The following is a 23,965-nucleotide window of genomic DNA, read 5'->3' as shown; positions in this document are numbered from 1 at the left end:
GAAACACCTAAAGTACCGAGTGGGAGTCAGGGTACAATGGATCAAAAGACTAAAGCTGTGACCCAAGAAATAAGATTTGTTGAAAGTTTCACAAATATTGGAGGCATCCTTGTCAGAGGATTCAGAAAGAGTATAACCTTGTTAGTTTCATTTGTGTTTGTGCAGAATTTGAATGCTGTAATGAGGATGTTCTTCAGGAATTCTCAACTTTCTTTATGTGGGGAAAAAAGTCTGGATATACCTGGACATATCTAGACAAACACAAGAACAAAGGAAATTATTTTTGGCTTTGAGGAAGGATGTTTTAGCATTGAGAACTACTTTTTTGTTAGCCGATCCATACAAGTGTTTAGTTAAGTATCTTGTAAAATATACAAGTTTTCTTCCCGATCAGTTGAAGGCTTTTATATATCTAAACAAGATTGTAGCCCGAGCAATCCATTAATTTGTTGTTGATAATGTACAATTTAGGGGGGTTTATTCATGTGAAGGTCTTTGCTTAATAATTGTTTTCTTTTGTGATGCTTCTCTTTTTTTCTTTAATTCTTCCCTGTTTATTTTTTTTTTAATCTAAGATGTATCTACAAAAGATTCCTTGACAAAACTCTCTCATTCCAAGCTGGCAGATGTAATTATTACAAGCAGCACACTTGTACAGGAAAAACAGAACTAAAAATTAAACAAGGCAACATTTTTCAAATAGAAAATGAAATCTAAGCCACCTTAATGATAATAACAACTTTATTTTTGTATACTGCTATACCACAAACAGTTCAAAGCGGTTTACAGGGGAAGAGACTGTACATATACAGCGAAGATAGAGAGAGTAATTGTCAAGTGTATTGGTAACCAGTTTTCAATTACAAGGAGGGACAGGAAAAGGAGGAGAGATGGTTAGAGTTTGGTAGTTTGGCCGGGAGGGAAGGGGTTGGAGAAATTTATCAAAGAGGTATGATTTGAGAGATTTCCTGAAGGATAGGTAGGATGGAGCATATGAAATGAGGGTGGTCAGGCAATCAGTCCTTATAATCATAAAAAAATAAAAATTCACACACGTTCCCTTATATATAATACATATACAGGAATCCAGACACACACACAAAAAAACACACACCCCACAAGCAGCACACATACATGCATGCAAAGGAATTGGAAAATACACTTTGCCCACATAAGCTTATCCAATAGGAGAAGCAACGTAAAGAAAATGCGCACTGCCGTTAGCTTTTGAATTGACAACTGAGCTGCACTTACCAGCTCTGAACCAGTTTGACTGAAGGCCTCTGAAGCAGATTATCAGGTAACAAGTTCACTTCACGCATGGTGTTGGCTAGCCGCACTGGAAGCTCCTTTCGCAGAAAAAGGTATGATGTTTTTTCACATGCATTGTCACGTCCTGTTGGGAAAGAACATTGTACTTTAGCACTGCACAAACAGTAGTTAATTTAGAAAAAAAAATCAAAGACTTAAATGGATTTGATAATATGATAAAGAAAGTTAATAGGCAGTACAAGATTGGATAAGTTCCTACTGGAACAGAACATACGCAAGTAAGGCTAGACTCAAATAGGGCACTGGTCTTTGACCTAAGGGTTGCCACATGAGCGAACTGCTAGGCACGATTGGCCACTGGTCTGACCCAGCAGCGGCAATTCTTATGTTTTTAGTAGCAGTCAGCGAGCAAATGGCAAACATACAGATTTCATCAGAAATACTGGTATATGGATTTTCTTGGATCTCCCTTTTTCATGGAGTTGGAATTCACCTATTGCCAAGTTCACACATGTCTTGGGGGAGGGGGGGTTATGAGAAACAAAATTGTCAATAATCTTTGTTCAGTGAATTGCCTTTTATCTCTGTTCATTATGGTCAGAATCACCGTTCACAGCTCTAATTAAAGGTAATTTATGCTTGTTAAAGTTTATATAGAAAGCAAATAAAAATACAACCCCAAACCCTTTCCCTACACAGATATTAATGACAGTAAAGTAGTAGATGACAGCAGATAAATGTTATATAGCTGGAGTTGGCTTATAATCATTTGCCATACTTAAATGTGTTTTTGAGTAATCTAATCTAATTGGAATTTCTGAATCGCACTTATCCAGTACAGGTTCAAGGCGATTTACAAGATAAGAGGCCCATTAAGAGACATGGGAAAAGTTACATTACATTGTAGAGGAATGTTATATTGTTGCAAGATGCTGTCCAGGGAGTGCAGGACAGATATGCTGCTTTGAGGGCCAGACAGGACAAGGGATGAGGAGATACAATATCATAGACCTAGACTATATACACTTCCCCCTCCCAATTCATGGTTTTAGGACTCACGATTTCGATTATTCGCGATTTCCTAAAACCAGAATCACCCCCACCTCCCCAGACCTTACCTGGTGGTCTAGCGATCCTTCGAGTCTCTTGAGACTACGGGAACTCACGGCAACCATTTTGGATGAGTGATCTTCTGCACAGGGCAGGAGCATAAGAAGATCGCTCCTGCCCCGAAAGACCGCAAGACCACCAGGTAAGGTCCAGTGCACTTGGCTGCAGCTTTGGGTACTAATCAACTTAAGGAGGGAGGCAGGGGTGGTCAGAGCTGGCCCAAACGTTATTCACAAATTTTCAATATTCGCAGGCTGGCTCTGCCCTTAACCCCCGCGATTATTGAGGGATGAATGTAATTGCAGGGAGGAGACAGTTACAGATTTGCCACTGGATTAAGGAACATGCAAATATAGAACTTGTAGAAACATATATTTTGCATTACTGGTTTGCCACGTAGGGGTCATTTGAAAGAGGCTGAATGTGGGTTGTGTTTTTTAGGGATCAGTATTCATTTGAAATGAAATGGGAAATGTTGACAATTTTTTTGACAACCCCTTTAGGTTACCAGTTCAGTTGGAACCAGGACTGGCATTTGGAACCACGAATCTTCAGTCACAACAACCAAGGGATTTTCCCCCTCTATTTTATATCCCCTTGACCAAGAACCAGGCACATCAGGACTTATTCTGAAACCCTAAAATCACAGGCACTAAATTCAGCCATTAGGCGTCGCCACTGTGCAAGAAAGATGATTCTTTTCCTTCACTGCCCCCATGGTTACCTTTAGTTGTGAATGACCTGGGCAGCAAAGATATGAATGACAGCTTGAACCCAATTTCTTCTGCAAGCAGTGCAGGGCATTACAACTGAGCTGGGCTAAATAGAAATAAAACAAATATCCATTCTGTGGTCTTCCAATTTCTAGTTCTTGTTGACACTGAGCCTTGATGTTTTGCAATGCTCATTTTCACAGTGTGTATTGCTTTGCAGCCAAGGACATTAAATCAAAATTCATTTTACCGGAGGTGTTCAAAAATTGGGCTAAGCCAAGCTCTTTCTTCTTTTATTGCAACATCATTCTCATATTCATTTTAGAAAACTGAATTGGAAGCCACCTACAGATATTTCCTTGCAATGAAAAATGAATTTCCAATCATTTTCTGGTTATTTAACATTTGTTAGAAGCAGTTATGTAATACTGGTGTTGCTACAATGTTCTTGTTTCTATAGCAATAGACTTTCTATTACAGAATAGCTACTATTATGATAGAAATGCTATTATGATACAAGCACTATTACTCTGATGTACTCCTATCACACAAAGTGCTAAATACGCCTATCTATAAAGGGAGAAAATTACATCAAACTCTTCTCATACAATAAAACACTACTACTTTCACAACAGTCAGGATCATAACTTATGACCCCTATTTTAGGTTCAAGAGGATTCAATCTCAGCACTGATATATAGCCATCTATATTGTTTTTGGAGTACATACATATCAATTTTGCCATCCTTAAATGTCCTGGTTACTTATAGCTAATGGGTTCAGAAACTCCAGTTCTGAAGGCCACAAAACAATCTGGAATTTAGGATAACCGAAACATGTAAGACCTATAAACTACTCCCCACTTGGCACCATTTTCTTTTAAAAAAAAAAAATTAGACTGTTTCGTGGCACAGGATTGAAATTGAGATCCCGCTGCTTTGGTTTATCTCAGGTGGATGAAAAAGATCACCCTCACCTTTCCTTTATCCAGTTTCAAGTTCGCTCCCGGGGTCATCAAGAGAAAGTTCTTTGAGCAAGGGCTGATTTAAATTTTTTACTAGAGAGCCAGCAGCAGTACAGGCAAAATTTGGTTTAGGTATTTCACCCTCTCCCCCGCCCCACCCCCCCTTTTACTAAACCATGACAGTGGTTATTAGCGCAGGAAGTTGCGCTGAATGCTCTGTGCTGCTCCCGATGCTCACTGCGGAATCAGGGCTCCTTCCAACTACCATAAAGCACAGTTACTTACCGTAACAGTTGTTATCCAGGGACAGCAGGCAGATATTCCCACATATGGGTGACGTCACCGACGGAGCCCCGCAGCGGACAGCCTCGAAAGCAAACTTGCTTGAAGATCTCGAACTTTCGAGTGCTGCACCGCGCCTGCGCGCGTGCCTTCCCGCCCGAACTAGGGGGCGCATCTCCTGAGAGGATCCTCAGTTCAGATACCTAGCCAAGAAGCCAACCAGGGGAGGTGGGAGGGTTGTGGGAATATCTGCCTGCTGTCCCTGGATAACAACTGTTACGGTAAGTAACTGTGCTTTATCCCAGGACAAGCAGGCAGCATATTCCCACATATGGGTGACCTCCAAGCTAAGTAAAAAGGGATGGAGGGAAGTTGGCAATTTACGAAAAAAGATTATGCAAAACAGATTGGCCAAAATGGCCATCCCTCCTGGATAAAGTATCCAGACAATAATGAGAGGTGAAAGTATGAACCGAGGACCAAGTGGCAGCCTTGCAGATTTCCTCAATAGGAGTTGATCGGAGGAAAGCTACAGATGCCGCCATAGCTCTAACTTTATGGCCCGTCACTCGACCTTGTAGAGGAAGACCAGCCTGAGCATAACAAAAAGAAATGCAAGCAGCCATCCAGTTGGAGATGGTACGCTTCGATATAGGACGACCCAACCTGTTTGGATCAAAGGATATGAAAAGTTGAGGAGACGTTCTGTGAATCTGAGTGCGTTGCAGGTAAAAAGCCAAAGCACGTTTACAGTCCAAAGTATGAAGCGCCGCCTCTCCTGGGTGAGAGTGAGGCTTTGGAAAAAATACAGGTAGAACAATAGACTGATTGATGTGAAATTCTGAAACGACTTTAGGCAAGAATTTAGGATGAGTACGGAGAACAACCTTGTCATGGTGAAAAACTGTGAAAGGTGGATCAGCCACTAACGCTTGTAACTCACTGACACGACGAGCAGAAGTGAGAGCAATCAGGAACACAGCTTTCCAAGTGAGATACTTGAGATGAGCTTTGTCAAGTGGTTCAAAAGGAGATTTCATAAGTTGAGCTAAAACAACATTGAGATCCCAAACCACAGGAGGTGGTTTAAGAGGAGGATGTAGATTGAGAAGTCCTTTCATAAAACGAGAAATCATGGGATGTGCCGAAAGGGATTTGCCCTCCAAAGGCTGATGAAAAGCAGCTATAGCACTAAGATGGACTCGGATAGATGTAGTCTGAAGTCCAGATTGTGATAAATGAAGTAAATAGTCCAGAACTGATGTCAATGAAGCAGATCTGGGTGGTAAATTATGGGTAGAACACCAAGCAGAAAATCTTGTCCACTTTTGACCATAACATTGCCTAGTGGATGGTTTTCTGGAAGCAAGCAAAATATCTTGTACAGACGGAGAGAATTGAGAAAAGTCTGTTACAGAGAAAGGTACCAAGCTGTCAAATGTAGAGACTGTAGATTGGGATGAAGCAAAGATCCTTGATTCTGCGTGAGTAGAGAAGGAAATATTGGTAGAAGTAGGGGCTCCCTGGTGCTGAGTTGAAGTAGAAGGGAGAACCAAGGTTGCCTGGGCCACCGAGGAGCTATCAGAATCATGGTGGCCCGGTCTGATTTCAACTTGACTAGAGTCTTGAGAATCAGAGGAAACGGAGGAAAAGCATAAAGGAACTGATTCCTCCAGTCCAGTAGAAACGCATCCGCTTCGAGACGTTGAGGAGTATAGATGCGGGAGCAAAATTGAGGCAGTTTGAAGTTGAGAGGTGACGCAAACAGATCTATCTGCGGAGTCCCCCAACGAGCAAAAATTTGGCGAAGAGTAGGAGAATTGAGTGTCCATTCGTGAGGTTGTAGAAGACGACTCAATTTGTCCGCCAAATAGTTGTGTTGACCTTGAATGTAAACTGCTCTGAGGAAGATGTTGTGGAGAATCGCCCACTGCCACAATTTCAGAGCCTCTTGACATAGGGAGTGAGATCCCGTCCCTCCCTGTTTGTTGACATAATACATGGCTACCTGGTTGTCGGTACGTACTAGAATCACCATGTCGTGAAGAAGATGTTGAAAAGCTTTGAGAGCATAGAAAATCGCTCTGAGTTCCAACAGATTTATAGGACACCTCCGGTCTGCTTGGGTCCAGAGCCCTTGAGTGCAAAGACCGTCCACATGGGCTCCCCAGGCATACATTGACGAGTCGGTTGTGAGGACCTTCTGATGAGGAAGAGGGTAAAACATTAAACCTCTTGAAAGATTCAAAGAGAGCATCCACCAACGGAGAGACTTCTTTAATGAAGGAGTGATGGAAATTAGTCGAGTTGGTGGATCCACTGATTGTTGCCATTGAGATGCCAGTGTCCATTGAGGAATGCGAAGATGAAGCCTGGCAAAAGGAACTACATGAACTGTAGAGGCCATGTGACCGAGCAGAACCATCATTTTCCTTGCTGGAACAGTGGAAAGTTGGAAGAATTGTTGAGAAATTTGAAGGAGTGCATCCTGACGTGGTTGTGGAAGGTATGCTCTCAGTTTGATAGTGTCCAGAGTTGCTCCTATGAACTGGAGAGACTGAGAAGGAATTAGTTGAGATTTGGGAAAATTGATGTGAAATCCCAGACTTTGAAGAAAGAGAATAGTCTGTTGGGTCGCTACAATAACCCCTGAAAGAGAAGGAGCCTTGATGAGCCAGTCGTCTAGGTATGGAAATACTTGGAGACCCTGGTTGCGAAGAGCTGCAGCTACAACCACAAGGCATTTTGTGAAAACTCTGGGGGAAGAAGCCAGTCCGAAGGGGAGAACTTTGTACTGAAGATGAAGATTTCCTACTTGGAATCTGAGGTACTTGCGAAAAGCTGGATGAATGGGGATATGAGTATAGGCCTCTTTGAGATCGAGGGAGCACATCCAATCCCTTGATCCATCAAGGAATATAGAGTTGGCAGAGTGAGCATTCGAAATTTCTCTTTGACTAGAAATTTGTTGAGAGCTCTGAGATCCAAAATCGGTCGCAAATCCCCCGTCTTTTTGGGAACTAGAAAATAACGGGAGTAGAATCCCGAGTTCCTTTGGGAGAGAGGAACTTCCTCCACAGCTCGCAGGAGAAGAAGAGCCCGAGCTTCTTGAAGAAGAAGAGGAAGATGCGACTGATTTGAAAGACACTCTCTTGGATGGCGATCTGGAGGCACCTGAAGGAGTCGAAGAGAGTATCCCTCTCTGATGATGGTAAGTACCCAGAGATCTGATGTTATGAGCTCCCATTGATGATAAAAATTGGACAGGCGACCCCCTATGGGGAGGGGAGAATTTGGAAACAGAGAAATTTGAATGCTCAAGTTGAGATTGTCAAAAAGACTGAGCAGGCTTAGTGTTAGCAGGGGTCTGTGACTTTTGTTGTCGTTGTTGTGGAGGAGGCCGACGAGCAGGAGGTCTAGAAAAAACAGGAGTTGTTTTCTGTGGATAGCGACGTGGAGTTTGTTTGAAACCTCTAGTTGGTGCAGGTTTAGGTTTTGGACGGATGAGGGAAGCAAAAGAGCGCTCATGTTCTGAAAGACGCTTTGTAGCTGCTTCAATAGAGTCATCGAATAATTCATTTCCTTGACAAGGAAGATTAGCCAATCTATCCTGAAGATTAGGATCCATGTCCACTATCCGTAACCATGCTAATCTACGCATGGCTACTGCAAATGCCGAGACTCTAGACGAGAGTTCAAAAGCATCATAGGAAGCTTGTAGCATGAATAGTCTCAATTGAGAAAGAGTCTTAAGGATATTCTTAAATTCTGATAGACGAGTGGTGGAGACATCCGGGTAAAAGGAAGACAAAATCTTTAAAAAATGATTGAAATAGGACGTAAAAATGTAATTATAATTCAGAACTCTATTTGCCATCATAGAATTCTGGTATAAACGTCGACCAAATTTATCCATGGTACGGCCTTCCCTACCAGGAGGAACTGAAGCATAAATTTTGGAGGGATGTGCTTTCTTCAATGATGACTCTACCACTAGAGATTGATGAGAAAGTTGAGACTTTTCATATCCTTTAGATGGAACCGTTCTGTAACGAGATTCCAATTTAGATGGGATGGCAGTGATAGAATAAGGAGTCTCCATATTGCGAGTGAAGGTCTGCTGGAGAACAGGAGTCATAGGCAATCTGAGTGATTCTTTAGGAGGATGGGGAAGCTCCATATCCGCCAAGTACTCAGGAGTATATTTAGAGTCTGAATGAAGGTCTAGCTTGAGAGCTTGGCCCATGTCAAAAATAAATTTGGCAAAAGAAACTGATTTTGGGTCAGATGATTCTTCAGGAGAGCCACTGCGAGATTTATGTTGTACTGAGTAGGATGGAGAATTTTCTCTAGAGTATGTGGAAATGTCCGATTCCATACGCACAGTAGGAGAAGAAGCTGTACTGTGAAGTGGAGTAAGAGAATGTTTCCTCTTCAGACTCCTGGATGGAGAAGTACCCGGTGTACGTGGTATAGAATGAGTCGAGGTGTGTGGAGAACTGTCTCGACGGACTGGCTTCGATGGGGTTCTGGATCGAGAAGGGCTTCGAGTGGAGGCTCGATGTCGAGAACCCTGCTTCGCCTTCGACGAACGAGACAAAGAAGCCTCGGTATCCAACGTCGAAGACTCTCTCCGAAGCTTGGAGGCCACATGTCTGGAATGCTTCGACCGATGCTTCGGAGGAGGTGAGCCCGGAGACGACTCCGATGAAGAAATGTTTTTCGGTGTCCGGGATCGGCTTCGGGAGACTGGAAGCTCCGGTTGAGTAACAGGCTGGTCAGCCCGAGGCAAGGTCGAGGACGGGACCAGTTGAGCCACCAAAGAATTAATCTGAGTGGCGAGGATAGATTTTAACATGTCCTCCAGCATCGGCACCGAGACAGAAGGTTCTGACCTCGTATGTGCAGCAGTACGCTCCGAAGAGGGCGACCTCGAAGGTGAGTATTCCCTTATCTTGGAGGTACGCTTTGAAAGTGGTCGCGCCGAGGACTCTGGTGGCTTCTTGGATACGGCACCTGAAAGGGAACTCGGAGACTTACCCCCCGTAGAAGGCTTCGTGGAAGACGTCGTCTTCGAGGCAACCGAAGTAGAAGAGGTCGAGGCCTTCGAGACCGAAACTCCAGCCGGAGTCTGGGTCGAGGCCTTCGAGACCACAGGTGTCGAGGTCGTCGGAGTCGAGGCCTTCGAGACCGGTGCAGCCGCCACGGTCGAGGCCGGCTCCGAAGATTGCTCCATACCGAAAAGTTGAAAAAATTGAGCACAACGCCGCCGAAAAGCTCGTGGAGTGAGGGTAAAGCAGCGATGACAATCTTCTGGGGAATGAGAGGAACCCAGGCACTGTAAACAACGGCAGTGGGGATCGGTGACCGAAATCACCCGATTACACTGTCGACAACGTTTAAACCCGGTAAGAGGCCGGGACATGGAAAAAATAAAGTCCGTGTCGAACGAAGGAGCCTAGGCCTAGGCCCCAAAGCTCGACGACCGAACTGAAAGGAAAAAAGAATATACTTTTTTTTTTTTTTTTACACGAAAAATAAAAGATAAAATGAAAATGAAAAAGAACACAGCGACCGACTTTAAATTAAAAGAAACAGCCGCGGTGATGAGAAGGCAATGCTGCAGAGAAAGAAAACGTGTCTTCTTGTCTCCGCGGAAATAAACGAACTGAGGATCCTCTCAGGAGATGCGCCCCCTAGTTCGGGCGGGAAGGCACGCGCGCAGGCGCGGTGCAGCACTCGAAAGTTCGAGATCTTCAAGCAAGTTTGCTTTCGAGGCTGTCCGCTGCGGGGCTCCGTCGGTGACGTCACCCATATGTGGGAATATGCTGCCTGCTTGTCCTGGGATAAGCACCTGAAAACTAGGCTTTTCACAAAAATGTAATGCTCTCCTCTCCCCTGTTCTCAACCCCCAAACCCATTATGTTATTCCTTCCTATATTAAGCTCTTGTAAACCGTGCCGAGCTCCATAATTACGGAGAGGATGTGTGGTATATAAACTTAAGGTTTACTTTAGAGCTCCCTGTGCTAATAACCGCTATTGGGGGGGGGGTCAGTTAGCAGCTAAACAATGAATCATTTTTTGCTTTCGTTCTTATATCATTCCTAAAACCAAACTAGCAAAAATCCTGGTTGTTTCCACAAGTTTATGGTCCTTAATTCTAATTTTATAGCTGTTTCCTTTTATTACTGTGTACTATATTGTAATTGATTTCATATATTTCATTGCAGTTTGCTGTCATTCTTATAATGTTTCTCAGCATATTGGTGAAGAGACATCATGGATGGTAAACAACTACTACTGGAATATGTAACATTTGCAAAATCTTTTTCCACTTACCCATCCCATTTTCCTGATGTGGCATGACGGAACAATTTTGTCCCATTGTTTTACATTTTTGCCTTAGGGCATTTTAATCCCTTATGAATAACTTTTCAACATCAAAACAACGAATAAACCATCGAAGAAATCTCACTGTAAACACAAAATACTCCAACAGATGGCTAGACTCAATGAGGGCCATTTCTGAAAAGGATGTCTAAGTTTAATTTGGATGTTTCCCACTAAATGTCCAAAGTCATAAGCACAGAAATGTCTATTTTCATAAACCAAAAATTTTTTTTTTTTTTAAATCATCTACTTGGACGTCTTGGCTGACAGAATGTCTAACCCTTAGGACATCTATCTTTATACTCAATTTTTGACCAAAGAAACATCCAAGTTGAAAATGTCCAAATCAATTTTTGACCAAAGAAACATCCAAGTTGAAAATGTCCAAATCTAGACCATTTGGACATGGGAGTGGCCATCATTATGATGGACTGGTCACACAGACATGCCAACAGAGCAGTGGGTCCTCCTCTCTATGGTTCATTAGTCCATCCACCAGGATACTTAAGACAGTAGGGGTACACTAGCCGCTGCCAAGGAGTTTGCCTGCCCGCCTCACCCTCTCCGCCAAAGCTGCCACCAGGAATCCTTCCTTCCTGCCTGCTATCCCTTCACCAAAGTCAACCTAGGCAGCTTCTCTCCAATGTCAGAGCTGACATCGGAGGAAAGTCTTTGGGGCAGCGGGGGATCCCAGTTATCTCTTTCCTGCCTCCAGCAGCACTTGTTGGAAGGACGCGTCAACAGCTTTCACGCTGCACATAGCTGACCCAAAAACCTCTCCGATGTCAGAGGGAAGGCTTGTGGGTCAGCCATGTGCATCCCTGCAAGTGCCGCAGAAGGAGCAGCCCAGCTAGACGGCCCTGAAGGAAGCGAATGAGGCAATTAAGGGAGAGAGGGGACATGATCTAGGAGAAAGGGGGGAGAGTGGAAGGAGCGCATTTAAACATGGGAGGGGCATGAACTCAGAACATAGAAGGGAGGGAGGAAGGGACACTAACTTGGAACATAGGGATGAGGTAATAGAAAGGGAGAAATGTTTTGCATGAGTATGTGAGAGGGGAAAAAAGTGGTGCACATGGGGAAGGAGGAAAATTGGGCATAGAGAGGAGTGAGGTAGAGATGCATGGGGAATAGAAGGATGAGAGGGAGAAATGTTAGATATGGTGGTGGAGAGGGAACAGAGGGACAGATTGATGCAAGGGGGAGGAATGTTGGACATAGTGATGGAAGGAGTAGATGTGGCATTGTGCTGGAGAGTAGTGATAGGAGAAATGGGCATGGGGCTGGTGAACAGTGATGAAAAATGCTGCACACAATCCAGGGGATGAGAGAGAGAAATATTGGATGTGGCAGTAAAGGGCATGGGAAAGATGCACTCTGGATATCTCTCTCTCTCTTTCCCTGCTCCCTTTGCAGCAGGGGAGGTAATTAATGAGAAAGAGAGGGAGACATGTTGCCAATGGGGGTGGAGGAGAGAGGAAGATAAGTTGGACTCATGGAGGGACAGAGAGAGATATTGGTTGGGTGAAGGGAATAAAGTCCAGAGGAAAGGAAGCATGCAGGAAGCAGAATGGAAGAAATCTTGGATGCACAGTCAAAAGGAAGTGCAACCAGGCAACAAAGGTAGGTAAAATTATTTTATTTTCAATTTAGTGATCGAAATGTGTCAGTTTTGAGAATTTATATATCTGCTGTCTATATTTTGCACTATATTTGTCTATTTTTCTATAGTTGTTATTAAGGTGACATTGCATATTTTAGTCATCTATCTTGACTTCTTTGGGGGAAAAAAATGAATATAAATGATAATTAACATTTTCTCTGCATACAATGTGCTATGTGTTTTTTTAATTTTGTGGTTACCATTATGTATTGGGAATCTGTTTAGATTCAGCATTGACTATGAGTAAACAGATTATGAACGTTATTCAGAACGGTTATGCCCAGCTTCGAATGTTATACAGGTTAAAACAGTGGTCTCAAACTCAAACCCTTTGCGGGGCCACATTTTGGATTTGTAGGTACTTGGAGGGCCGCAGAAAAAATAGTTAATGTCTTATTAAAGAAATGACAATTTTGCATGAGATTAAACTCTTTATAGTTTATAAAACTTTCCTTTAACAGTTAAAAGGAAAGATATATAAACTATAAAGAGTTTTATCTCATGCAAAATTGTAATTTCTTTAATAAGACATTAACTATTATTTCTGCAGCCCTCCAAGTGCTCTATTTTTTCTGCAGCCCTCACATTTAAAGTTAAATATCTTTTCTTTCTCAAAACTGGCACATTTCAATCACTAAATTGAAAATAAAATAATTTTCCTATCTTTGTTTCGTAATTTCATCAGTCTCTGACTATGCATCCAAAATTTCTTCTCTTCTTTCAGCCTCCTGTATGCTTCCTCTCCTCCAGACCTCATTCCCTCCCCCAACTTTTTCTTTCTTTCTCTATGTCTGTCTTTCTTTGATTCCGTGTCCCATTTTTTGCTTTGTTTCTGGCTCCCTGTCCCCTTCTTTCTTTCTTTCTTCCTTTCTGTCCTCCCCCATGCCACCGCCGCCGGGAATAGGCTGCTGCCGCTACCGCCATCGGGAACAGGTCGAGATCTCCCTCTTTCTCTTCTCCACGGGGCCGACCAACTCTCGCCGCCCGACGTCAATTCTAACGTCGGAAAGGACGTTCCGGGCAGCCAGGCAGCGATTGGCTAGCCAGAACGTCCTCTCGACATCAGAATTGACGTCGGGAGGCGAGAGTTGGTCGGCCCCGAAGAGAAGCAGGGAGATCAAATAACACGGTGCCGGCCTGAGAAGGGAAGAAGGTTGGGCACCACTGCTCTAGACGAGCCGCACTCTAGGAAGAACAGTGGACCGCCCCCCCCTTGGTACGCCACTGGAGCAGCAGCGTGTCTGGCCAGCTCTTCCATGGATAGTGCAAGGAGCCGCCAACCCGCGGCTTTGAACAGAACGAGCCGGCCAGACACGCTGCTGCTCCAAAAGGAAGATAATGATCCAGTCCAGACCGCAGGCCACAAATAAAATCTGGAGAGCCACATGCGGCCCGTGGGCCGCGTGTTTGAGACCGCTGGGTTAAAACCACTTTTGGCAACTTATGATTTCAGAACTGTAGTCCAATGTTTGCTTCTAACTAGGTTGGACTACTGTAATTCGCTATTCCTGGGATTGGCAAAATCAAAGATGAAAGCATTACAGGTTATGATGAATGCAGCAGCTAGGCTGTTGACCCGGAAGTGAGGGACTGGGTTAGCCACAAGTGCAACTGGGAGGAGAGAGCTGGCCAGAGGAGGTAAACACCCACGAGAGGCAAGAATTTGGTACACTGAATGGAAGGAAAGATGATGAGGAGCGCGTTGGGACACCGAAGAGAGGAGCAGGGTTGCATTTTGACAGGAAGGGAGCGCATTGGCAAAGAAAGGGAGAGGCAGGATTGCATTGGGACACAGAAGGAAGGGAGGGTGCATAAACTTCATACAAAGGAGAGAAGGAAGGAAGGAGCATGAACTTGGGACACAGAATGGAGGGAGAGAGGGGAGCATGAACTTGGGACATAGGATAGAAGAATGGAGGGAGTGAGGGAAATAGATGCTGAGGTGGGGGAATAGAAACGGAAAATTGTTAGGCATGGGTGTTTGAGCGAGGGAGAGAGAGAGAGTGCACAAGAGGAAATGAAGAGAAAGTGGTGAATTGTTGGACATAGGGAGGGAGAGAGAAATATTGGACATGGTGGTGGGAGAAGCGTGAGGTACAGATGCATGGGGAAGACATGAGAGGGAGAAATGTTGAGAAATGTTGGATGTGGTAGTGGAGAGGGAACAGTGGGCCGGATGAAGAGATCAGATAACCCCTCAGAATACACAGTCCCATCATGGAGTCAACCCTATGATAAAACTGCGCCGACCACATACATGGGTAATCCCAACGCTGGTTGGACAACCCCCCCTCCCCTGACACTGAAATCCATACCACAATACTAAACCAACCCGACACCTAATAAGAGTTCCAACCACTTACACTAAAGAAGTCGTACTCACCTCAATCCCACGTGGATATATTAACACAAGATAAGCGGTCAAACAAAACTGAAATGATAAACCCAGCTTTCTATTCCTAACTGAAACATAGATACCAATACAAGATGACCCTAGATTACAACTAATCTGTCCAATAGAAAACAAAATCACCTACCTATCAAGAATTGATTGCAAGGGTGGTAGTCTGGCGATAATGCACAAATCATCTTTTCACATCAAAATCATGTCCATATATAAACTCTCACCTCACTAGAACTGCAGATGGTAGAAATAAACAGCAACTCTTCTCAATGCCCCATCTGCTGCATACTATTCTACATCCCTCCGTGAAAGTGGCTAGAAGCTATGCCACAGTTCTCAAACATCATCTCATGAACCATAGTACAATGATTCCACTTTCATCACGGAGACCTGAACCTCAAGCTCTCAAACCCTGAAATTCCTTGACCTCTTAAATGAGCTAGACCTCAAATCTTTGTTTCAACAACTCACACATGAAAAGGGCCATCAGTGAGATTTACTTGCCTCTTCCACTACCTAAAATTTAATTCCCTATCCAAAGTACCTTGGTCAGACCACCTACTCCTAGAATTCACCTTATTCTGGAAAGAGATAACAACTAAACTGACTCCCTGAATAGCCTCTTATTATAGAAACAAAGTAGCCCCTGAATCATACTGGAATGAAATAGATAACAGACAGGCAGGTAGGATCTCTGAGCCTAGGAGATAGTGGATGCTGTGGATGGGCAGACTGGATGGACCATTTGGCCTTTATCTGCCGTCATGTTTCTATGTTCTATATTTCTATCTAAGTTCTTATATTCATATACGCCCTAAATAAATCAAGGTACAGCTGAGCCAGCCTTCAAAACTTCTTGCATACAACATGCTGAAACTTGTACAACAAATACAGATAGGCACAGAATTTAAAAGCAGGTGTGGTCACAAGAACACTACTTTATACTCACCCTGATCTCCTCTCATGGCTTTTAGGACCTGTTTTATGCTGACTTCCTTTCACACAAGATACGTCACCAAGAATCCAGTCCAAAACCAGACTGCTGTCTGCTTGAATGTCACCTTAAATCAGGGTTTCTTAACCCAGTCCTCAGGATACCACCAACTAGTTTGGCTTTCAAGATATCGACAAAGAATATGCATGAAAATTTGCAGGCAACAGCCAAGAGAGGTGTCAAACTGATATCTGACTTTGCCACTGGCATCGCCACCGACCCACTGCAGTGGGAGACTTTGTTGCAAGGAGTTGAATAGCATCACAGGCTTTATCCTATCTCAAGAAGACAATGAATGCTTGAGTGTTTGGAATGCCATTGGTAGATGACTACACCAAAGTGTACATGTTTAGTACGTTAAATTTCTGTTATTTTCTCACAATAAAGTGCAGATATTAAAAGTTCATTTAATAAAATACTGCTAGATGTTTGGAATAAAATGTCTTTTTATCAATGTATTATTGCTGAGTGTGAAAACATAAAAATTTCTATAATACCAAGAACTTTGCTCCATAAAGCAAAAATAGCTGATTTTAAGAAAAATGGATCTTTATCTAATCAGAGGCTTTGAGCGACCTTGGGATGGTCTTTTAAAAAGTTTTAAAATTATTCTGATCAAGCACAATCAAATTAATGGGAAAAACTTAAATTCACACAGATTTTCCAACTTTAGGTTTTTTTGGACAACCCTACTACACCATACACATGCCTGGAACAGACTGAGTCAGTACGTCAAGCTCCATCCCTAGACTAAAAGCCCATATTTTTGAGGCTGCGTTTAACTCCTAACCCCCACTCAATATAAACTACCCATGCCTGAGAAACTCCCTAACTCCCTACTTGTCCTATTGTCTGTTTGGATTGCAAGCCCTACTGAGCAGGGACTGTCTTTTGAACGTTTTATTATATAGCGCTGCATATATCTAGCAGCACTATAGAAATGATAAGTAGTAGGAAACTACCTGCAAACTATGGGCTCCTTTTACGAAGGTGTGCTAGTGTTTTTAGCGCATGCACCGAAAAACTACCGCCTACTCAAGAGGAGGCAGTAGTGGCTAGCACACGCGGCATTTTAGCACACGCTATTCCGTGCATTAAGGCCCAACACACCTTTGTAAAAGGAGCTATATATGTTTGCCACCCAGTATGAAATGTATTCAAATCCTCATTGTATATGAAACAAAGACTGATAATCCATGAATTGTAACTGAACTGTGATTATTCTACTACATCTGTTTCAGACATCATACCTTACTACAGTATTGTCTTGGAAAACCACATCAAACTGTTTAGGCAAATCTTGTTGAATACGGTTTACTGTGTGGAAAAGTAACATGGGTCTGTCTGGAAAGCATAAACAGAATTCAGTATCCATGACAGACCAGACACCTGCATTACAAATGGACCTATTACGTTTCCTCAGTTCTACCACATGGCATGACAGGGGGCTTAGCTGTGACCTTAAGAGAAAATGGCAGTGCCTCGATTTCCCTTGGCAGCAAGACTGAAAAGGATCAGAACACTAACCTTTCAATACGGTGCCCTTGCAAACTAAGCTCACTTTATTTTAAAGGCAAAACCTACTCAACTATGCAGTACCGAGCCACCAGCCACCAGCATTTAGTCTCCATTTTCAAGGATTTCGCCTAGTTAATAAAGTGAGTATCAGTCCATTTCTGCTTCTGTTTGTTTCAAAGTACAGATGCTGCACACATGAAAATAATTTACACAAAAGCAGACCCAGGCAATCCTAGACCATCTTGTCATTGAAAAGATCAACAAATAGCAGCATTTACATAGGGCTCTGGAATGCAGGCCAACATAGTACATAAGAACAAAAACGTCATCATACTGGGATAGACCAAAGGTCCATCAAGCCCAGAATCCTGTTTCCAACAGTGGCCAATCCAGATCACAAGTCGTACCTGGCAAGATCCCCAAAAATGTAAAACAGATTTTATGCTGCTTATCCTAGAAATAAGCAGTGGATTTTCCCAAGCCAATCTTTAAAATGGCTTATGGGCCTTTCTTTTAGGAAATTATCTAAACTTTTTTAAAACCCTGCTAAGCTAACTACTTTCATCACATTCTCCAACAACAAATTCCTGTGTTTTAAGTTTACTACTTAGTAGCTTCATTGCACATCCCCTAATCCTAGTTATTTTTGAAAAGAGTAAACAAGTGATCCATGTCTACTCAGTATTTTATAGACTTCTATTATATCTTCCCTGAGTTCTCTCTTCTCCAAGCTGAAAAATCCTCACCACTTGAGGCTTTCCTTAAAGGGAAGTCATACCATTCCTTTTATCATTTTTTATCTTCTCAATGGGGGTCCTTTAATCAAGGCCCGGTAGGGGTTTAACGTGCAGAATACCGCACGTTAAACCGCCTTCCGCACTAGTCGCTAACGCCTCCATTGACGAGGCATTAGTTTTTTGGCTTGCCGCGGGGGTTAGCATGTGATTAAATGTCCGACACGCTAATCCCGCTAACGCACCTTGATGAAAGGAGCCCTATATCTTTTTTGAGATGCAGTGACCAGAATTTCACATAGTATTTGAGGTGCAGCAACACCATAGAGCAATACAAGGGCATTATAACATTCTCATTTTTGTTTTCCATTCCTTCCCTGATACGGTAATTACCAACATTGTTTGCTTTCTTAACCACTGCTGCACACTGAACAGAGGTTTCCAATGTATCACCAACAATGATACCTAGGATCCTTTTCTTGGGCAATGACTGCTAATGTGGAACCTTGTATCACACAGCTGTAGTTCGGTTTCCTCTTTCCCACCTAAATCACTTTGTACTTGCTCACATTAAACGTCATCTGTAATTTTGAGGCCCAGTCTCCAAGGTGCACAAGGTCCTCTTGTAATGTAACAACTTTGTATCATCACCAAATTTAATTACATCACTTGTTATTCCCATCTCTATATCATTGATAAATATAAGAATAGTTTTACTGGGTAAGACCAATGGTCCATCTAGCCCAGTATCCCATCTTCACGGTGGCCAATCCAAGTCACAAGTACCCGGTAAAAATCAAACAGTAGCACCATTCCATGCTACCGATCCAGGGCAAGCAGTGGCTTCCCAAATTCTGTCTCAAAGGCAATTGTTGGTATCTGAAGCACATGTTTCCACTTTGCAGAAGGTTTCTTCTTCTGCAATTAAAGCTTTTCAAGTAATACATTCTAAATTTGAAATAATGGAAAATTTATATCGTTCAAGGAATCTGCGATTGGTTAATTTCCCAATTACTCATGCATTATCACATGAAATTCTGTTGTGTAAATAATACTTTAAAGAGATACTGAGATTACCAAACACAGAAACTTTGGTAATTTCAACCTGCCGCCATCCTCAGCACCACATTGGCTCTACCGCGGTCCCACCCCTCCTCTGATGTCAGGAGCAGGATTGCAGCAGAGCCAATGTGGTGCCGAGGACGGCGGCAGCTTGCAAAGATCGCTAGAGCATCGCAATCCTCTCTGAAGGCTGCCGATTATCTTTAGGTAAGAGCGGGGAGGCCAAGGGGGGAAGCCAGGACACTGCAAAGGGCCAAGACAGCACTTCCTGACTGATCCTCCCCCTTAAAACAGCAGTGGCAAGCCAGCAAGATTCAGTGCTGCCGCTCCTGCTTTAGGGGGTGAAGGTTGGTAACTGAATGGGTGAGGCTGATTTTTTTTTTTTTAAAACAAATCAATTTGAATCGATTCACCTGATTCGAATCGTAAATCAGGCAGCACTAGTTAGTATCCACTGATTTTGACCTGACAATTTCTTGAAGATTCTCAGGATACTATATTGGGGAGCCACATTTTTTCTAAAGTTTCCTTGCAAATTAATGGTTAAATTTAAAGAGAAGGAATTTATTTTGGGATTCTATCCAGTTAGAGCAATTTTTGAATTTACAAGAACGGCACAAGACTTAAATCTGACTGATATGTAAGAGGAGTATTAAGTTGTCACCTAATAGTAGAGGATTTTTGAACTGACTCTGAGTTAAATATTTGGGGGGTTGGGTTGGGGGGTTTCTCCTTTTTACCTTATTTTTCCTTTTTATTTTTATTTCTTATTTAAAATGAGTTGTGTTCTTCTCATAATGTGGGCTAGATGGAAAATATTGACAGAAATGTTATGTTTTGAGTGTGATCATATTTCCATTCTTTTACTGTTCTGTATTTGAATTGTAGTGAAAATTTACTAAAAAATAAAAAAAATAGAGGAGGTACAGTTACCTGCCTTGACTTCCTTGGTATCCAAGAAGGAGGACAAAGTTCTGAAATTGCTGAATGTTCTCAGAGTGCTTCTTCATTATCTGGAAGTGACCAATGAGTTTCCACTGTTGGATCATCTCTTTGTGCTGACAGGTAAGAGTCGACCTGCTTCTAAAGCGACCATTTCAAGGTAGATTCATATGGCCGTTTCATCGGCCTACATCAGGAGTGGGAAGCAACCACCCGTATCCTTAAAGGCACATTCCACTAGGGGAGGAGCATCTTCCTGAGTGAAGGCTCCAGCAGTCTCTCTGGAAGAGATTTGCAGCCACAGTGTCCTCCTGAGTGGATGTGGCAGCCAAATTGGACGCCGCCTTTAGATCCTCCGTTCTTTCAGCAGGCTCATCTGTTCTACCCTAGATTCTGGGGACTGCTTTGATTCATTCCAAGCGTTCAGGAATGAGGTGCTTATTGCACTACAAGGGAAGATTAGGTATTTACCTTGGTAATCTTCTTTCTAGTAAATAGGCACCTCATTCCTGAAGCTCACCCTGTCAGATGTTCATTAGCCTGCTTACTGATCTAGAGATGGGAATAACTAGTCAGATAATTAAATTTGATGAGACAAAGTTGTTAAATCGCAAGAAGATTGTGAAAAATTGTAAGAGGAACTTGTTAGACTGAGCATCAAAATGGCAGATGATGTTTAACATGAATAAGTGCAAAGTGAAAGAGAAACCTGGGCTATAGCTATGTGATGAAAGGTTCTTTGTTAGGAATCACTGCCCAGGAAAGGATCTAGATGTCATTGTTGAGGATACGTTGAAACCCTCAACTCAAAGTTGGGCGGCTACTAAGAAAGCAAATAGAATGTCAGGAATTATCAGGAAAGGAATGGAAAACAAAGACAAAAATGTTTTAATGCCCTTGTATCGCTCTATGGTACTGCTGCACCTCAAATACTATGTGCAGTTCTGGTGGCCGTATCTGAAAAAAAAGATATCATGGAATTAGAAAAGGTACAGAGAAGGGCGATGAAAATGATAAAAGAGATGGGATAATTTCCCTATAAGGAAAGGCTAAAGCAGTTAGGGCTCTTCAGCTTGGAAGAGAGACAGCTCAGGGGTGATATGATAAGAGGTCTATAAAATACTGACTGGAGTGGAAAGGATAGATGTGAATCACTTGTTTACTCTTTCCCAAAATACTAGGCCTAGGGGGCATGCGATGAAGCTACTAAGTAGTAGATTTAAAACAAACCAGAGAAAACATTTCTTCACACAACATGTAATTAAACTCTGGAATTCACTGCCGGAGAATGTGGTGAAATCAGTTAGCTTGGCAGAGATTTTAAAAGGTTTGGATAAATTCGTAAAAGAGAAGTCCATAGGCCATTATTTAGATGGCTTGGGGAAATCCACTGCTTATTCCTAGGATAAACAACATAAAAGCCCCTATCTTGAGAAGGCGGGAAATCTATTTAGAAACAAGAATCGTCTTGTTTGATCTTTGCCCTGAATGTTGCTACTCCTTGGGCTACTGGGCTGCTCTTAGGGTCTCCTAAACTAAACTAAACCTTGGGTTTATATACCGCACCATCTCCACGAATGCGGAGCTCGGCACGGTTTACAGGAAGAAAGATGAGAGAGGAACTACAGTGGAGAGATTAAAGAGTTAGGTGTAAAGGGGGAAGGTGAGAGGCCTAAGAGGGGGGAAGTGTTACAGTTTTGAGAATAGCCAGGTTTTTAGGTGTTTGTGGAAGAGTTGGAGGGAGCTTGAGGTTCGGAGAGGGGAGGTGAGGTTATTCCAGATCTCAGTGATTCTAAAGGGGAGGGATGATCCAAGTTTGCCTACATGGGAAATACCTTTTATGGAAGGGAAGGATAGTTTAAAAATTTGGGAGGATCTGGAGGAAGTAGGGGTTGGGGAGTTCCAGGATAGAGGGATAACGGCAGGAAGGATGCCATGTAGGATCTTGTAGGCCAGACCCGCACATTTGAAGTGGATCCTGGGGATTACTGGGAGCCAATGGAGCTTAGACAGGAGTGGTGAGACGTGATCAAATTTGCTTTTCGCGAAAACAAGCTTAGCTGCGGCGTTCTGAATCCGCTGAAGTCTGTGGAGGCTTTTCTTGGTTAGGCTGAGGTAGATAGAATTGCAATAGTCTAATCTGGAGAGGATGATGGATTGTACTAGGACTGCGAAGTGTTTTTGGTGAAAATAGGGTCTGACTTTCCTTAGCATGTGAAGGCTGAAGAAGCATTTCTTCACCAGGGATTGGAGATGTTGGTTGAAGGATAGAGAAGAGTCTAAGGTGACACCCAGAACTTTGCTTGAGAACTCGAGCTGTAATGGGGGGCCGGAGGACAATGGGATGGAGGAAGGTAGATGGTCTAATTTTGGGACTCGTTTAGTTTCCTAGGCATTGTCTCCTCCATATGCCCTTGGCCCCTGCTCAGCATGAAGCCGTCATCCTCTCTGTCTCGGGCCATTAAGGCGTCACGAGAGCGCATGACACGTCCTAAGCAAGGAGGCGAAGGGCAACGAAGAGGCAGCTGCCTAGGGCCGAGCAACACCGTTCCACACGGCCAAAGGCTCGACTCGAGGCCCCAACTTTCCGACGTCGAGATGCGGCTTGTCGCCGACTATCGCGACCGTCTTTCAAACTGTCCACCGGTCGAGGACTGACTGACTGACTGACCGACCCTCCCCCACTCACCGAAGTCGATGAACTGCTTGATGGAGAGCGGCGAGGGCGAGAAGCGCGAGTAGTACTCGATCTGTTTGGGCACCGCGCTCCTCAGCAGCCGCCCCAGCAGCCTCATGGCGCCCACCAGCGACCAGGGCCGCTCACGGACGGCAGCGGCGCGCCATAGCCAGCCCCGAACCGCCGGCGGCAAGAGCGCGCGCCGCCCCTCGCGCAGGGCTCCAGCCACTCCCGCCCGGGCCCGCCAGCGGCGCGCGCAGCCGGCCGCGCCCCTCATCTGCGGGCTCCTCCCCCGCCGGCCGCTTTCGGCGCGCCGATTGGGCGGTGGGCGTGCGCACCTCTGCGCCTCCGCCGCTCGCGACATGCTGTGCGCTGATTGGCGGCGCGCGGCCCTGCCCGTCAAAAAGGCTACAAAACAATCCGCCCAAGCCACGCCCTGCGACATTTCCTTCCCCCTCCTCCAGCGAACACTTCCTCCGCTGTGATTGGACGGCGTGAGGCCAGGCCCTGGGGGAGGGGGAGGGCGCTTGGCGCCACATGGAATGATGTCTCGGTTGCGCATTGGCTCCCGGATGGAAGTGAAGTCAGGGGCGGTCTCGAGTCACTGTTCCTGCTTCTATTAATGACGTCTATACCGCTGGTAGACATACGCAGCGCTGTAAGTCAAAACGCAGAAGAGACAGTCCCTGCTCCATAGAGCTTACAATCTAGTCAAGACAGACAAACTGCCCAAGAAGGTGCATCAGGTGGGGGAATTACAGAGAGACATTGGTGCTTAGCAGGTGGGTTGGAGTAGCGTAAAAGAAGTGGGCTTTGAGTCTGGATTTGAAGACTGCCAGAGGCGGAGCTTGACGTATCGAGTCAGGATTCCGGAATGTTACTATTATTTGGAATCCCCAAAGAGCAGCAACATTCCATACTTCTATTAATCATTTCTGTAACGCAACTAGATATACATAGCACTGTACATCAAAACACAGAAGAGACAGTCCCTGCCCCAAAGAGCTTACAGTCTAGTCAAGACAGACAAACTGCATAAGAAGGTGCATCAGATATTGGTGCTTAGCAGGTGGGTTGGAGTAGCGTAAAAGAAGTGGGCTTTGAGTCTGGATTTGAAGACTGCCAGAGGCGGAGCTTGACGTATCGAGTCAGGATTCCGGAATGTTGCTATTATTTGGAATCCCCAAAGAGCAGCAACATTCCATACTTCTATTAATCATTTCTGTAACGCAACTAGA

At 43.9% G+C, this 23,965-nt stretch overlaps 1 protein-coding gene across 1 annotated transcript in view; it reads right to left on the bottom strand.

Annotated features, from left to right (window-relative positions):
* PDK3 (pyruvate dehydrogenase kinase 3) overlaps positions 1 to 23,086 on the bottom strand; it is a 185,179-nt gene extending 162,093 nt beyond the window's left edge. Inside the window, exons 1-2 of the mRNA XM_033948435.1 lie at positions 22,740 to 23,086; positions 1,255 to 1,396 (exon numbers count right to left, since the gene is read on the bottom strand). Of these exons, the coding sequence (XP_033804326.1) occupies positions 1,255 to 1,396; positions 22,740 to 23,004 (407 nt within the window). The 5' untranslated portion in view covers positions 23,005 to 23,086. The remainder of the gene's footprint in view (positions 1 to 1,254; positions 1,397 to 22,739) is intronic.
* Between the last annotated feature and the right edge of the window lie 879 nt (positions 23,087 to 23,965).

The sequence above is a fragment of the Geotrypetes seraphini genome, chromosome 6 (assembly GCF_902459505.1).
Source record: "Geotrypetes seraphini chromosome 6, aGeoSer1.1, whole genome shotgun sequence".
Lineage (NCBI taxonomy): Eukaryota > Metazoa > Chordata > Amphibia > Gymnophiona > Dermophiidae > Geotrypetes > Geotrypetes seraphini.
This window is presented reverse-complemented; position numbering and strand designations above follow the sequence as displayed.